The sequence below is a fragment of the Halichoerus grypus genome, chromosome 12, assembly GCF_964656455.1.
Source record: "Halichoerus grypus chromosome 12, mHalGry1.hap1.1, whole genome shotgun sequence".
Taxonomy (NCBI): domain Eukaryota; kingdom Metazoa; phylum Chordata; class Mammalia; order Carnivora; family Phocidae; genus Halichoerus; species Halichoerus grypus.
The window spans coordinates 62,031,046-62,047,166 of record NC_135723.1 but is presented as its reverse complement, the minus strand read 5'-3'; the positions used below and the strand labels follow the sequence as shown (position 1 = coordinate 62,047,166).

General features: G+C 55.1%; 1 protein-coding gene across 5 annotated transcripts in view; it reads right to left on the bottom strand.

Moving 5' to 3' along the window:
• Positions 1–747: 747 nt before the first annotated feature.
• The window catches only part of ADCYAP1R1 (ADCYAP receptor type I), a 56,883-nt gene continuing 41,509 nt past the window's right edge, over positions 748–16,121 (bottom strand). For 3 of the 5 annotated variants that reach the window (XM_036118103.2, XM_036118100.2, XM_036118101.2), the window contains 4 exons: positions 12,033–12,116; positions 8,544–8,673; positions 7,136–7,177; positions 748–5,566 (listed from right to left, as the gene is read on the bottom strand). In XM_036118103.2, the coding sequence (XP_035973996.1) occupies positions 5,378–5,566; positions 7,136–7,177; positions 8,544–8,673; positions 12,033–12,116 (445 nt within the window). In that variant the 3' untranslated portion in view covers positions 748–5,377. The remainder of the gene's footprint in view (positions 5,567–7,135; positions 7,178–8,543; positions 8,674–12,032; positions 12,117–16,121) is intronic. The other 2 variants (XM_036118102.2, XM_078059426.1) reach the window with 2 other exon arrangements.

The window sequence follows — 16,121 nt, the reverse complement described above, 5'->3', positions numbered from 1 at the left end:
CTATGAGGGTGGGTCCCTGGCACAGAGGAGACCTCTTCTGGCCTGGTGGCAGCAGCAGACAGCAGCTTTGTCATCAGGTCTGTGGCTTGTTCGGGCTTGAGACACTTTTGCTGGTTTCTGCAGCCTCGAGAGAGTTCTAGGAGATGCCCAATATCTTTCCCCTAAGCCCCGTTTCTGATTTGTCAGCCAAAATTATCTTCTGTGGCTAGCAACTGTAAATTCTGACTCATATAAAAATGGGCACTGGAGGTTATAACAATCAGTAGACATTCAAGGAAATGGAGGTTACCTGGAATTGGTTAACTGGTCTGGCATGGGCTGATGGCTCGGAATATCCAGATGAGGGGGTGGGACTCTGGCAGTCAATGATGCACCTGTGCTTACCTGGAATGAAATGCTCATATAGGCAAGCTTTGAGGTATCTGGTAGGCACGCTCATAAAACAACATAAGACCACAGGGCATCAAAAACCGGGGGGTAAATTACTTCCATTTCTAGGCACTCAAAACATCTAACAGGCCTTGATTCCACTCAGTGTGCATGATCCTTGCAGGTCCTTTTGAGGCCACGACTTTGCTCTTCCAAGCCCGTAGTTCTAAGCTCATTCATGCTTATTCTCACACTTTCCCTTGGAATCCAGAAGGCCACAGGACTGTGTGGACTGGATTACTCGGGGTGGTCAGATTTCCTCCCCTTCCACCTCCACTCCTCACTGCCCACCACTTCTGCCAAGTTACAGCCACCAGGCAAAATGATAAGACATTTATTGAGTCATCTACAGCACATTGACATCCTTAAAATCCCGGACAAGGTTATGAGCACAGCATTAATGGCGGCAGCGGGAGCAGTGAGGTCTTCAGGGTTTATCTTTATTGTGGGAGATGAAACACAGGGGGGCCTGGTTCCACAAGCGAGCCTGGAGGCACATCTGGGATGCTGGGGACTGGCCCACTTTAGCCCTCACAATGGGCAAACCACAGAACACGGACATAAGACAAGACAAAAATGGCCAAGCACAGACACATCCCAGGACCTCACAATTAGGGAAAGAAGAAAGGAGGACATAGCCCACTTGAGGAATGTCCCAGATCCTTGAAGGATTCCCATGGAGGTGACAGAGAAATCACCATCTACATGAAATTCTCCCCCTCCTAACCCCAAGAGCAAACTGAATCAGTTGACAGAGGAAAGCCTGGACTCCTGTGTCCATCACAGCCCACTGGCCTCCTCCCTGCCCCCAGTGCTGGTGGTTTTACAAATGGGGCAAAAGTTAACCCAGGATGGCTCAAAGCAGTTGACAAACAGCATGGGGTCCCTTTCAGGGCTCTTCACCCCAGTAACCAGCCCATACCTGTGTAGTTCCCAAAGCCCTTTTATACACAAGGATGTCTCACTTCAACCTCTTCCTGGGCTGGGGAGCAGATTGCAAATCATGTCCTCCCATTTCTCAGATTAGGAAGCAGAGGCTCAGAGAGACTGAGTCTTGGAGCACAGAGCAGGCAGAAAACCCCAGGCTAGAACACGGTTCGCCCCATGCCATATCGACTCCATTGCTCTTCCTGCAATTTGGAGTCCTAAGATCTTCTGTAGCCAGAGCCCCTTTCTTGCGCAAGACTGAATGTTTTCTGTATGGATGCTTTATTCCGGCTCACGCGCAGGGCTGGGCAAATGCTGGTGGGCCCATTGCCTCAGTCAGGCTCGTAAAGCATATTGGATTCCAACACAGTCCAGGCACCGTGCTAAGCCTGGTGGTAAGTGATTTCTTATCAGCCCAATGGGGAGGTTTGACCTGCAGAGCTGTTTTTATTCCCAGCTCTAGTGCTTTGTGAGTCTCCCTAAAGCTATATGGGGAAGGGGTCAAGGCCAAACAGCAGGTCACTGGCAAAGCTGGGAGAAGCCCAGGTTCCCCATTCCCTGTTCAGAGCTCTTCTGACAGGCATCCAGGGTCACTGGGCTCAAGGAGGAATTGATGATGACAAAGCACTCACTGCTTTCACTTTGGAGTGGCCTTGAGGGGGTCACGGGTACTCACAGAATCACAAAGAAAGCCTCTTCTAGCTTTCCTTCCAGGAAGGGAAAGGGTCAGATGGAAGAGGTGAGTCAGCACACTTGGTGGCTGATGATGTGTATTTCAAGCCTTGGGCCCAGCTCCAGCTCCCTGGCCCTGTTCCCCAAAGAAACTGGTTTGGGGAGGGGTGAGGGTAAGAAAAGGAATCACTGCAGACCACTGGATAGGTCAAGGAGGGTCACAGAGACACCCACTGAGATAGAAAATGTGGCCTGGCCTTAGGTATGGTAGGCGGTTAAGAAGCCCCCAGTGCTGGGGACCACCAAGAAGTTACTGAACCCCCCACCACCATCCCTGAATCACACACTCTCTCTTCTCACGGGTTTCTTGACAGGCTCAGCATCCCTAATTTGGAATCCCATTTCCCCCAGTGTTGGAGACTCTCTCCTAACATGGTCTGTCCCCTGGCGGAACATTCATAAAAAGAGGTTGAAAAATCTCTTCATTCCAAGAAGAACTCAGCTTCCCCTGGGTGACTGTTGCCCTTTAGAATTGCATAAAACAAGAAAAAAAAACCCTCCTGGTAATGATCTTCTAGAGCCATGGAGTAGGATAACTCCGCTCCTCTCCAGCCTGACCATTCCCAAAGCCCTCAAACCCCTCCCCGCTCACCAGCATTTCTTACCTTTTCCCAGGCAGACAAATAACAGTCTTTGCCTGGCGCCCATTCCCAGTAAGTAGATGACTGGTGTTTAGACAGAGAATTCCAGGGACGCAGTGGGCTAAACAAATCACCTAGTTCTACTACCCATTTTACAGATTTGAAAACAAAGACTCAGTGAGGGAAAGGTTTTGTCCAGACCTTATGCTATCCCCCCACCGCCTATGACCCTGCAGGCCAGCTGCCTAACCTTCTGGAACATTCAAAATACATGGGGTACATCTGTTCACAAGACGGTCAATAATTCGTTCAGATAGGGAAACCAAAAAACCAACAGGAACCTGGAAGCTCTACAAGGATGCAACCCAGGGCTCAGGTGGCAGTACAGCACATGGGATTCTGGGCTGATGATGTTTTTGCTGTTTTGTGATGACGTATGTATAAAATCAAAGTCTCTTTTTCCACAGTGAAGCAGAGCTGCTGGTGGGGACGGGGACTAAGAAATGAGGTCCACTCAGGGCACCGCTCCTAGGATCTGGAGGTGGCTACTGTCCAAGCAGCCTTGGCACCCTGCCCAGGCTAGGGACCCAGCTGGATCTGCACATCACGCCCGAGGCCCCTGTCCAATTGTCCCTGGCATGATCCCTCTCTCCAGCCCACCAGCTTCCCCTGTGGTGTCCCAATGGAAGAGACAGATGTTTCCTTTCTAAGAAAGGGCAAATAAACGGCATTCTCCCCTCCCTCCACATATACACAAACATGTACACTTCAAAACCTTAGGTGATACACATAACAATGATGCATGCCCTTTTATCATCTGCTTAGTTTTGAATGGGAGAATTACTGAAGTACAGAGCTTGGATAAGCTTTAGAAGCCACTGCATCTTACAAATGGAGCGACTGAGACCCCGAACAGGAAGCTCTGTGTCCACAGTCTCAGCAGTAGGAGCCCAAAGGGGGCAGATTCTAGGTCTGCCAAAGACCCAGGGTCCACAGTGCTTCACTGGCCAAGGACACAGGGCTCATCTCTAAACCACGCAACTAACTCCTTTTCCAGTCATCTCGAGGATCTCTCCAAACTTGGACCCGCAAATCCCCCAGGCCCCTTCCTCTTTATAAAACCAAGCTAAGCAGCATTTCCTCTCCACCCAAGTTCCCCAAGCATTCCAGAACACAATCACGAAACAGGTCTGCAAACACACGTGGACAGGAACAACACCGAAAGTTGACATGGAATGAAATGGGCCCCCCACACGGGCCATGGCACTCTAGCACTTTCTTCCACCCTCCCCCCAACCTGGTTCTGCCCCATTTTGAACTCTTAGGCTGTGGCCAAGCAACTTGCAACAGAGAACTAGGACGGGAACTGGGGAGCTGCCATGCCTTCCATCTGCAGCTTCTTCTAACAGGCATGGTGGGCGTGGCTCCCCTCCCAACACCCTAGGCCACTCAAGCATCTGTGGAGATTCAATGTCAAGAACACACGGAGGGAAGTCTTTGCAAAGGTCTCAGAGATAGTTCAGTAGCTGAGCCCAAGCCCAAGGAGCTGGTGGCTGGGGCTCCTCATTGTCCATGAGGGTGGGGGGAAGGGGAGTTCTGGGGGCCCTGACTCGGGCACATGGAGGTAAGGTGCTTCAGGATTCACTGACATCACAGGAAGGCGGCTGGTTCATCCTATTCATGGCTTTGACTTAAGGAGAAATGAGGAGGGGGAGGGCTTAGGGCTCCTCCTTAGGAGGGGAAGGGTTCCTTGTGGTAGGTATGGGTGGGGAGCAGTCTCTCTGAGGCATGAGTCTCTCACCTCCCGCAGCTGATGCCTGGGGATGGGAGGGGTAGAAGGGAGGCTACCAGAGGAACCCCCGCCCACCTTGAGTCGGGAGTAAAATAATGGAGCCAGTGAAGGTCTTCTTCCACGGGCCTCCAAACTCTTTCCATCTCCTTTCCAATCACATCCACATTGCTGGATCTTGGCAATTTTTCTTCCACCAAATGAAGAGCACCAGAATATTCCGGGACCCTTAGCCCCACACCCAAAATGAAGTCTCTGATTGGAAGAGCCCTGGAGCTGTCCACCGCCCTGATAACCAGGAGCTGGGCACCTGGACACCAAGATGCTGGGTGTGAAGGGTGAGGGAGTCTCAGCTCAGGTCTTGCCTCCACTAAAGGATGCTCTGGGTACACAAGCCGGACCTCTGGCATGCCTCAGGGACTGGGCCAGGCCTGAGAAGGGCCTCAGGTGGCAAGCAGACTCAAGGAGTCCACACTGAAAGTCAGACACTGTGGGGGCTGTCGGGCAGGCCCCACCCCAACCCCCCCAAAGCAAGGTCGTCAGCCTCAGCTCACAAGGCCTCACTCACAGGGTCAAGGAGATCACTAAGGCTGGTGGAAACAGGGTAGGGTGAAGCTGGGGACTTGCTTGAGGTGAGCAGGGGCAGTGGGGTCAAGGGGTAGGGATGAGACAACTTTTCAAAATTTGTGGAGTATTTACAGGTCTGGTATCAGGGCCCAGGGGCCCATGGTGAGTGGGGCTAGCGCCAAACGGGGAAGGACAATACCCGAGTGCGCCCTGCATCCTTCTCCCACCTCGGGGAGCCCGGCCTCCAGCCCAGAGCCTGCCCGAAGTGAGAAAAGAAGCTCAACATGCGTGGGCCAGCGCCTGCCCGCAGCCCCAGCCTGTGTACAGAGGAGAGAAGGAGGGGAGGCTGGGCTCAGGTGGCCAGGTTGTCAGCCGGGAGGCCGGACATGCGGATCTGGGAGCTGCTCTTGCTCAGGATGGAGAGCTGGGTGCCCCCATTCACCCCGCTGCTGGCCAGGGACGGGTGCCGGTGCTTGAAGTCCACGGTGAAGTAGCGGTTCACCTTCCAGCTCCGCCACTTGCGCTTGATCTCCGCCTGCACCTGCAGGGAGCAACGTGGACGGTCACTTCCGGACAGACAGCGGTCACTTCCGGGCAGACAGTGGTCACTTCCGGGCAGACAGCGTCTCCAGCCTCATCTACCTGACTGCTCTGCCGGGGCCCCTCCCAGGCTGCCACCACCACCTCCTGCAATACCCACCGACCCAAATGGCCGCTCGCAGCCCTCCAGGCCACCAATGGGAAAGGAATGCCTCTGAGGAGCTGACCTTAGCCCCTTTTCCCGTCACTGCCTGAGCAAGGCCTTCGAATGGCTTCTTGTTCACTCCACGGGCCTTGGCACTCCACGGGAAGTGACTAGCTCACAGGGTCTTTCAGGGAATCTTAAAAAGCAGGTGCTTGGGGCAGACAGATCAGGGAAGGAGTCCCCCTCTCTCAGACCATTAACAGTGGGCTGCGCATCAGAATTACCTGGAGAGCTTTACAAATCCAGATGCCCCGACCACATCCCAGAACAATGACAACAAAATCTCTGGGGTGAGGCATCCATATGTTGTAAAGCTTCCCTGGGGATTCCAATATGCAGTCAGGCTCGAGGATGGCTAACTAAGGTGCTCTCTGGGTGAACACATGCCCATGTTGCTCTTAGCATGGTATGCACACGGCATGGCCAGCTTCAGCCTCCACACACCCCCTCCACAGTCCAGCACCTCTGCGTGGAGCATGGACTGCACGACTGCAAGTGAGTGGTCCTAGCACCCAGCCCTCCAGTTCCAGCTGCCACCTCCCCCACAGGTCTCCTGGCAAGCTCCACGTGCTCCCACTCCCTGCCTCCCCCAGCTGCTCCCTGCTGGGCTCCGTCGCCTCTCCTTATCTGACCTTTCTAGAGGTTGTCTTGGCAATCTCTAAACCCAGCTTTCTTGTTTCTCAGATGCAGAAAGGGGAAGCACCTGCTGAGGTCACGCAGCCACAACCCAAGCACAGGTGCAAAGACTCCTACCCACTCTCCACACCCGTCTCCCCCAATCAGCCCCCACTCCTGTCCCAGCACCTCTGTTCTGGACTCTACTCAAAAGCATCACCCTAAAAGACTGGAGCAGGAGGCCCTAAGACCATAGCTCTGGAAATGGAAACTGCGAGAAGGTTCCAGGCCTCTCCCGGCGTCTCTCCCAGGTCCCCAGAGTCCCCACTCTACAGGGGATGGGTTTGGACGGGCAGGCGGGCCTGCTGGGATCAGTGCTGAACTTTGGGCAGCTCCCCACTCAGCACCCCTGCCTGGCACAGCCTCATAAACTATAGGTACCATTTTCTGTGCCTCGGCCTTCCTCTCTTTCCATTTCTCTTTACTAAGGTGTGTCTTACAGTGCAAGCCCTGCCAGGCAGGAGACACCTTTACAGGTCCAGTTGATGCCTTGCACAGCAGGCAATGTGGGAGAGATTCTGGCACAGGGTGGAGGCTGACAGGAAGGAGACCCTACTGCTGCCCTCCCCCAGGAGCCTGGCATTGCCCTGGTCAGGAGACTCCGCTCTGGTGGGCAGCAGGCTGTGCCCCTGTCTGCTCCCCAGCAATTCCCACCTCCATTGCTATGAAGCCAGAGGGCCAGAATCTTACCTCCCCATTCAGAAAACAGTAGAGAACAGCCACCACAAAGCCCTAGGGAGAGAGAGCAAAAATAACCTGAGAATGCTCGCCAGGGACCTTGTGCACAGGGAGCATAGGAAGCAGCGGAAATGGGGAATGACACCAGGAAGCAGAAACATACAATGACCTGGAATGGGGGGGGCGCCCTGCCCAGGAATCTGTGGTAAGATGGGAAATTTCTGCTGCACCAAGATGGCCACACCCAGGAGGCCAAGTGGCTACACCCCGGCTTTGGATCTCACATTCCCTGGGTCAGATCCTTCCCATTTCCAAGGGCCAGCTCTATCCAACTTTCTGCAAGAAGCCTTTCCTGGATGTCCCCAGGATGTTTTCTGGGCTCCCTAACCAGCTTGCAGGACCCTGAGGGTGGCACCACTCCAGGATAGAGCAGACCTGTCTCTTTATCCCCACTCCCTCCCCAGCCCACCCTTCCTTGGCCAGATACTCTTATACACAGCATACAAAACACCATGAGTAATTGCTTGACACAAAGTAGGCAGCTGGCTACCCGGCATATGGTCTTTACATGTACTCTTTGTATTTAGAATTCCTGTGCTAAGATAGGAATCCTGGGCTCTGACTCCCAGGCTGGGGCTGCATCCACACTACTCCCAGCCACACCAGGCTAAGAACCCTAACAGGTAAAATGGCCTTGAATTAAAATTGGGGGAGGGAGAGATTAAGTCAGATACACTGAATAAGCTTCTGACCATCAAGAAGCTGGATCAAAGAGCTGGGTTAGGGCAAGGTGCTCTATCTGGGGATACGCAAGGTTGCCACTGCTACCTTCACTGACCCACTTGTGCAGCCATCTGTTCATTAACTCGCTAGGCATCCTCACACCAACTCGCTCGCTCCTTCACTCACATGTTTACAATCCCATCTACTTACGCCTTCAGGCATGGATTCATGGTCCCCCCACTCGCTATTCCCTGGATCATTTATATTTCTGTTTGCTCATCCACATCTTCGGCTCTCTATGGCCAGGTCCTGTGCTGGGGACCCCAACGTGGGTAAGACAGAGCTCCAGTGCTCATAAGAGGCACGGTCTACAGGCTGGAGTCAGGATGTGGACATGGAGGTCTCTGGAGAGCACTCTGCTCAAACCCCAGGCTGAAGGTGAGGGATGGACAGCCCAAGGGAGGCCTTGCTCAAAACACCCAGATGTAGCCACAGGAAGATATCAGTGTGTGTTCTCATAGGAGCCCACAGGGTAGACAGCAGAAGGGGCTCTCCCAGCTCCCTTCTTTCTAGTGCTATTTCAGAGATGGAAACGCAAGGTTGAATCTAGGTTAAAGAACTTAGAACCACTGGCTGGTTAAGGGCCACAGCCCTGGCTCCCCATGAGCCCCCCACCTGCCATACCCACCACACCTACCTGGAAGGAGCCCAGCCCCAGCTCAAACACAAGTCTCTCCCTCTTGCTGACATTCTCCGGGGAGAAAGCAAATACCGTGTAGTGGATTCCAAATAGCGGGATGAGCAGCAGGGTGGACCGGGCTAGCCGTCTGTCAGGAGAGAGCAAGACATTGCTCTTGGGGCTGCCAGGTCTTGCTACTGGAGCCCTGGAAGGCAGAGATGCTAGTCCCAGCTCCCCGTTCTCCCCCAGAGCCGGGGCTCCTGTCCACAGACTCAGGATTCTCTCCCAGGGCGTGGGGCCTGGGAGAGATGATGGCCAACAAAGCAGGGCTTCCAGAACACCCTGGGAGGTTCTGGGCCCACATCCCATCCCTCTAGGCCATGTCAGTTTCCTGTAGAACCACTAAAAATGCACATGTGAGTGTGTGGTTTACAGACACCCCTCGTGGGAGGTGCAAAACCCTTGGGAAAAGTGAAATTGGGACCAATATGGAATTCAGAAGGTTTGTGACATGATGGACCCTCAAGCAAAGCAAACCGTCTCCTGCTCTGGATGGAAGTTCCACGTGCCTGAAAAGAGCTGCCCCTGGGGGGCCACAGAGGCAGTGGGTTTTTCTGAGTTGGGTTGTCAGGGACACTCATGGAGAGTGATGGGGAAGTACTGATGAGGGAAGGGGTGGGGGGCACAGGGGGTGGGCCACAGAAGGAGAGACTCAGGAGGGATCCAAGGAAGGATTTACTGACTCTGGGAATAAACAAGCACCAACTAAGCCAGAGGAACCTACCACCTGGGAAACAGTCAAGGGAAAGGAGGTTGTCTGCTTGGAACTTGAGGGGGAGGGGAGAGATAGAGCCAAAGGGACCGCCTTGTGTCCTGAGGCTGCTCTTCTGGGATTCCTCTGCTTTCCATTGGCTACTAGGCCCAGTGAAGTGGAGCTCTGCTCTGAGGGGCGGGGACACAGAAGCCATGGTATGGGGTCCAAAGGGTCCACATTGCATGTACTTGTGGGTCCTATTCTGTTGGAAGGGGTGTTCCCAGAGGGTCTCCAAGAGTGGGACCCCATCTTTGCCCACCACAGGGTACCAGCTCCCTCTGGATCTCCTGGAAGAGCCAGCCCTGCCCTTGCAGGTGTGGTGTGCCCCCTGGGCCATAGGAGTGGGAGTGGTAAGTGGGAGGTCCAGCTCCCCTCCCTCTCAGTTCCTGTCCATGGGGGTGGGCAGCAGGGGGTGGGGGCATGGTCCTTTGATTTGGGACAGTTACACATGTGCCCTGCCCTCTTCCCCATCCCAGCCTTTCTGGGAGTCAATGTTCTGTTGAATGTGGGGCCTCCAGATTTCAGGAGAAGGTGAATCCATGGGGTCTGCGTGAGGGCCTTGGCTTCCCAGTTTCGACTGAGAGAGAAGGAAAGAGTGAGGGGGAAGGGAAGAAAGAGAAGCAGAGAAGACACAGAGGAAGGGGGAGGAGAGACCTAAGAAAACCTTCAGGTGGACCAAGGCTCAGCCCTGGAAGGAGCCCAGCAAGGAGCCCCACGCGGGCTGGCGCCCGCCCCTTCCACCCCTGCCCACAGGCAGCCAGTTCTGCAGGGCCCGGGTGCCCTGGACCAGAGCTGACGCCAACCGGATGGGAGCAGGTCCCACTCTGAGCCCAGGTGTGGTCCTCGAGTGGTCTGTCCTCTCTCAGACTGTGGCTCCTTGAAGGTGGGCATGGTGCTTCCCTTACCAATTACCTTCCCCGCCCAGCTCGTGCCCGGCTGGGGGCTCACACTCAGAAGGTGCCTGCCCAGGAAGGGACAAACGAACACGCAGGCCATGGGAAAGCCTCGGGGTTCTGAAACCTGACTGTGACCCGGGGCTCGGGCCCTGCTCACCTCCGTGTGCCCCATGGCCGGCACCAGAGGCAGCAGGGGGTGATGGCTGGAGAACGAAAGCCCGAAAAGAAGTGGCAGGTGGCCTGGAAAGGCAGGCACGTGGGCACCTGTGGGCCCCTCTACGACCCTGCCCGAAGGGGCTACCTTACAAACAAAGTTTAAGTGAAGGGGCGCCTGGGTGGCTCAGTCGTTAAGCATCTGCCTTCGGCTCAGGTCATGATCCCAGGGTCCTGGGATCGAGCCCCACATCAGGCTCCCTGCTCCGCGGGAAGCCTGCTTCTCCCTCTCCCACTCCCTCTGCTTGTGTTCCCTCTCTTGCTGTGTCTCCCTCTGTCAAATAAATAAACAAAATCTTTAAAAAAAAAAAAAAAGGTTTAAGTGAAGGGGCTCAGGAGGAAAGGTGGCCCTGGGACATGCCTGTGGTCCCTGCTCTCCTCCCTCCCTCCCTCCGTGGGCCTGACTGCAGGGATTCGTCCCTGCAGTTTGACGGTTCTTGGAAACCAAAAGGCCAAACCTCTCCAGCTTTCTTGGCGAAGTGGATGGATGGGTTCAGTGTGTGAGAAGCAGGGACCTTCCAGACATGAGCCCAGGCCCTTCCAGTCCCTGGCCAGGTGGCAAATGGCAGCAAGGGCCACACTTTCCCTCCCTGGTGGCCCTGCAGCAGCCCTGGAATAGTCGGGGACTTCTGCCAGGGACCCAGGGCATCCCAGTCACCCCTTTGGTAGATAGGGAAGTGGGGAGGGGCAGACAAGAGGGTCCAAAGTTCTGGGACCTCTATACTTCAGAGCTGACCAGAGGCCTTGGAATGGGAACACGTGGTGTGAACCTAGGGACCCCTTTGAAGACAGTCACAGAATCACCCTACAATCTGATTAAGCCACAGAGACGGTGACACAGGCCTCGGCCTCTGTCCTTCTGCCCCAAGGAGGCATCGATGGGCAGAAGAGCCCTAAAAAACACAGGCAGAGCTTCTGATGGTCAGAGCTGCCCAAATTACGGTGGGCTCCCCCACTTCAAGGGATTTCCAAGCAAAGACTGGTCTTCAGTTTGAGATGCCCTGGGGCCTTAGTGCTGAGGACTCCCTGGGTTCAGATCCTCACCCGGCCAGGGATGTGACCTTGAGCGAGTACCTCCCCCCTCTGTGTTCAGTTCTCTCATCTGTACAATGAAGTTATTACAAGGACCCACCTCATAGGGTCACTGTGGGGATTAAGCCACTTGGCACACATTCCTTGGGGTGAGGGGTCCTGCCCCACGCAGGGGAACAGTCTATAGGAACTCAAGCTCTAAGGCTCTTAGAAAGAATCTGGTGGTTGCAAAGACTGAAGCCCAGAGAAGTGGGGGATTCAGAGAAAACCACATATCGCGGCAGCAGCAAGGAGGCTCCCAAGCCTCAGTGCTGGGCAAGCCCCACTGCTCCCACCGTGCCCACAGCTCCGTCCCCACAACACCCCCACCATCCCACCCCGATGGCTTGAGGTTGCAGAGAACTCACAAGACACACAGACACCAACATGCAACAGCGCAGAAAGCTCGCTCTGTGCCCTCATCCAGCCGGCAGGTGCAAGCTCCGGGCGGCGGCAGCATGCGGCCCCCTCCCCTCCGGGACTCCCGGCCACAGCCACACCACGCACACTTACAGAGTTATGGTGGACAGTTCTGACATCTTGCAGGAGTGCTGCTGAGCCCGCTGTGGCTTGCAGTAGCATTTCTGCACGCAGCTGCTGGGTATGACAAGATCAGCACTTCTGTCAGCTGGGGGCATCGGGCAATGAAGGAACTGAGGTGGACCTAGAGCGACGCGCGGCTCAGGGGAGGGCAGAGGAGCCCAGGTGCGATGACAGGGCGGGCGCGGTGACACGGAAGAGAATGAAGAAGCCAGGGGCCAAGACATGGTCAGCTCTGGACATAGAAACGCATGCCCAGACGTGGACAGGTGTGTGCATGGAGACATACGCACACAGCGAGCACTCGCACTGGGTCCACAGCAGGTAAGGGGAGCTGGAGGACGTGTGTTCTGAAGGTGGGGGCGGGCCTGGGTCTCAAGCAGGGGCCTGGAAGCTGTCCACTAAGTCAGCACCAGGCTCAGAGCATGGCCTTGCTGGGGGTCCCTCAGCAAGATGGGCAGCTCGAAACACATGCCTGGGCCGATCCAGTCTGAATCAGGCCAGTTCTGGCCTTGGCTGTTCACTGGTCTTTCTCCTCTACACCGCTCACTCTTCCGCCTGGACCTCCTCCTCTCTGAGCTCCCAGGCAGCTCAGCGTGGGCAAACTGGGGCAACAGAGGTGGGATGGATGGAAGAGATGGCTAATTAACCTAAATCTGCGCTATCCAATAGGACAGCCATGACCCATCTGCAGCTATTTGAATTAAAATTAAATTAAATTAGAAATCCACTTTCCTCAGTTAGCCTAGCCACATCGCAAGGGCTCAAGAGCCACACGTAGTTAGTGGCTCCCATGTTGGACAGCACGGTCTAGGGCATGTCGATCCCTGCTGAGAGTTCTACGGCACAGTGCTGGGCTAGACCTCCTGATCGAAGTCCAACAGGCAGGGGCTGAAGGCTGACAGGGGCACGTTTTGGGCACTGGCCCGCTGCCTGCAGAAACAAGTCATCTTAAAGGAGGCATCCACAGGGGAGCCCCGGGTGAAAGGCTTGCTCTATATTCTACTGGGTGAGGCAGAGAGCTTGTACTTCCTCAGAGAAGTCAGGCTGAATTTCCATCTGTTCTAGCTCGTCATAGGTCCTGCTTATGCTTGGGTGGGGACAAGCCGCAGAAACTTCTTTTCCTTCTCTCATAAACATGTAAGACCGGGATCGAGTGCTGTGTCACCTAGTCAGACGGCAGAAGAGTGGCGGCCTCCACAAACCCTCCTCGGGCACCATGTGGCATGGAGCCCCTAGTACCTGCAGGTGACCTGAGCTGAGGGGATCTAACGCACGTGAGAACAGAGACACACAAAGAGACCAGACCTTGGGCATTCACCGATTCATAATTTGTGATTCCAGCTCTTTGAGAGTAAGTCTGAAGGGCCTTGACGGGTGCAGACATGTCATTTTGCTGAGGCAAGAATCAGAGTCACACACTTAAAAGATGAGGCAAGCCGAGGTCCCCGCAGGACCCTTGCCTCTGTCAAGTGGGTGGTTTTCGTTTAAAAACTGGCACCTCTCGGTTCACACCGCACGGTGGGGTGGGCACTACTGGCCCACCTTACAGATGTGGGATGTGAGGGACGGCATGATGCTCTCCTGCCCAGACCAGCGGCATTAGCACCACCTGCGAGCTTCTCAGAGATGCAGAATCTTAGGTGCCACCCCAGCCCTGGAGACTCAGTATCCACCTTTTAACAAGATCCTGAGGTGATCCACAGACAACTCAAAGCTTGAGAAGCACTGTTGTGAGGAAGTCATGTATTTGAGAAGTTTCTTCATGTGTCCTCAGTAAATGTCAGAGGTCTGTTTCATATACATACGAAGAGATGGATGGACACATGTAAGTATGTTTTTCTCACAACTTAAAAGAACTTAATTGGACATTCAGGAATGGGAGCCATGCTCATCTCCAGATTTATCTCTGCCTGGCCCAGATCGAAAGTTGGCTACTTTCTCCTATAGCCAATGGCCTGATTCCTCAACTGTGGCCTGGTTGGTGCCCAGGAGCCTGAGAGCCCAAACCTCAGATGCGGCCCCTTTTGTGCCAGGCTTAAGCCCTCACCCTGAATTCTAAAGCTTCAGCTGCAGTCCTCTGAGACCGCTCCTCCTTGAGCTCCCAAACGGTTGTCCCTGCCCTTCCTGGGCCCTGGCCACAGTAAATACAGACTCCTCTGATTTCTTCAGAGTATGCTAAAGGCCACTTAGTGGCAAGTTAGCTGGGAGATCAGACCCCCGGTAAAGATGTGGGTCTCTGATGGGAGGGGCAGGACAAAGTAGGGGGGCGCTGATGCCTGGGAGGGCTCTCAGGAGAAGGATCTAGGGACAAAGGTAAGTGCCCTTCCTCCCAAACACTCCACTTCTCCCAAAACTTCAATGGCTCTGTGCAAAAGGGCCCACTGAAAAGAATACAAAATGGTGGCAGAAAAGCCAGAGACAGGTGTGACAAAGGCAGAGATGTTGTAACCTCCAAAATGTTACTACAATTGGTGAAAAAGGGGAAAGTAATTTAATCAAGAGGAAGACATAACCCTAGACTGGCTGGTGAGCTCAGTTCTGATTTGGACCCAAGGGAAGATAAGAAACAGGCAAAGGTGCTGGGTGGGAATGGATCAGAAGGCCGGAGAGCCCCACAGCAGGCACAAGGCCCATGCCTCCATCTGGAAACCAGGCAGCCTTGGCTCACAGGCCTGGTTCTGCCAAGGCTTTGCTGGGTATCTGCAGGGAGGTCAAAGCCGCCTCTGGGTCTCAGCACTCCCGTCTATAACCCAGAGAGGAAGCACATGGTTTCTTGGATCCCCGCTTTGGTCACAGGCTAACCTCCATGGATGCTTTGGTGCTTTTCGTGTGCAGAGCTCCCTGGGGCGGCTGTATGTAGCCCCGGGGAACAGCCGACAGAGTGCTAGACAGAGACCCCTGTGGGGGAGCTCCTGGAGGGCAGCACCCCTGTCTATTCCGCCCTGCTCCTAGTGATCAGTGCAGCGCTGGGTCACTTGGCAGGCCCCCAGAACATCTCAGTCTGAACTGAACCTTCTCCATAGGGCCCCTCGTGGTACTAAGATGCCGTATGCGCCCGGAACCCTGGCCCAGTGCCCAGGGAAGCACTGTACACCACGCTGGTACTCCGACCAGAAGCTCAGCTCAGTAGATCTTGGAGCTTCCCTGCCCACTGCTACCCCCTCCCCTACCACTGAGGATAAGCTCACGCTCTGTGCCCCCTCCCCAGCCCAGCAGGGATGGGCGGAGTCAGGGCTCCTGAGCTCAAGACTTTGTCTAGACACTGACTTGCTGGGTGGTCTCAGGTGGTGCCACTTTCCTTCTCTGGGCCTCGGTTTCTCCATCTGCAAAATAGGAGTAACCATTCCCCGCTGCTGATCCTTAACAGGAGTTGTGAGGGTGCTCCTAGACGGAGGAGGGGTGCTTTGGAAGTGGAAAATGGAGCCCCACGTGAACTGCAGGCCTTAGGCTGTGGGCTGAGTTCCTGGACTGACAGCTTCCTGGCTGCATTTCTGCCATGACAGAGCCTATCTTTAGAGTAGTTGCCATCCTGCAGACACTGGGTATGAAACAGCCCTGCTGACTATCAACATCACGGTGTCTCTTCTCTTTTCCTTCCTTTACCCCAAGAGGCCATGCAGACCTGCTCTGCGAGGTCCCCAAGGGAAATACATGTGGGGTTTCCCTCCCCCACGTCAGAGCCGAGAGGTGGCTTCCAACGCCCATCCTGCATCGGGGAGACCGCTGGGAGGACAGCCAGCTCCTGGAGGCAGGCGGTCTCAGCACACTCGGTGCCCGCCCGGGAAGCTCACTCTCCACTTTCTGAGCCAGCTGGCTTCTCACAGAGCTAAGGGCAGGAAAGGGCAGACTAACCCTGACCCCAGCCTCAGGCTGAGCCCTAGCCCCCACCCCAGAACAAAGGGAGCCAGAGCACATGCCAAGCCCTGACCCAGGCCCACACTCCATGCCTGGCCACTGCCCAAGGCCTGAGGCCAGCCCCTCATTCTGTCAGGAGCATCAGGTGAGAGTGTGGGTGGCTCAGCGCCGCCGCCCCCTGTGGAAGTCCAAGCCCCCAACAGA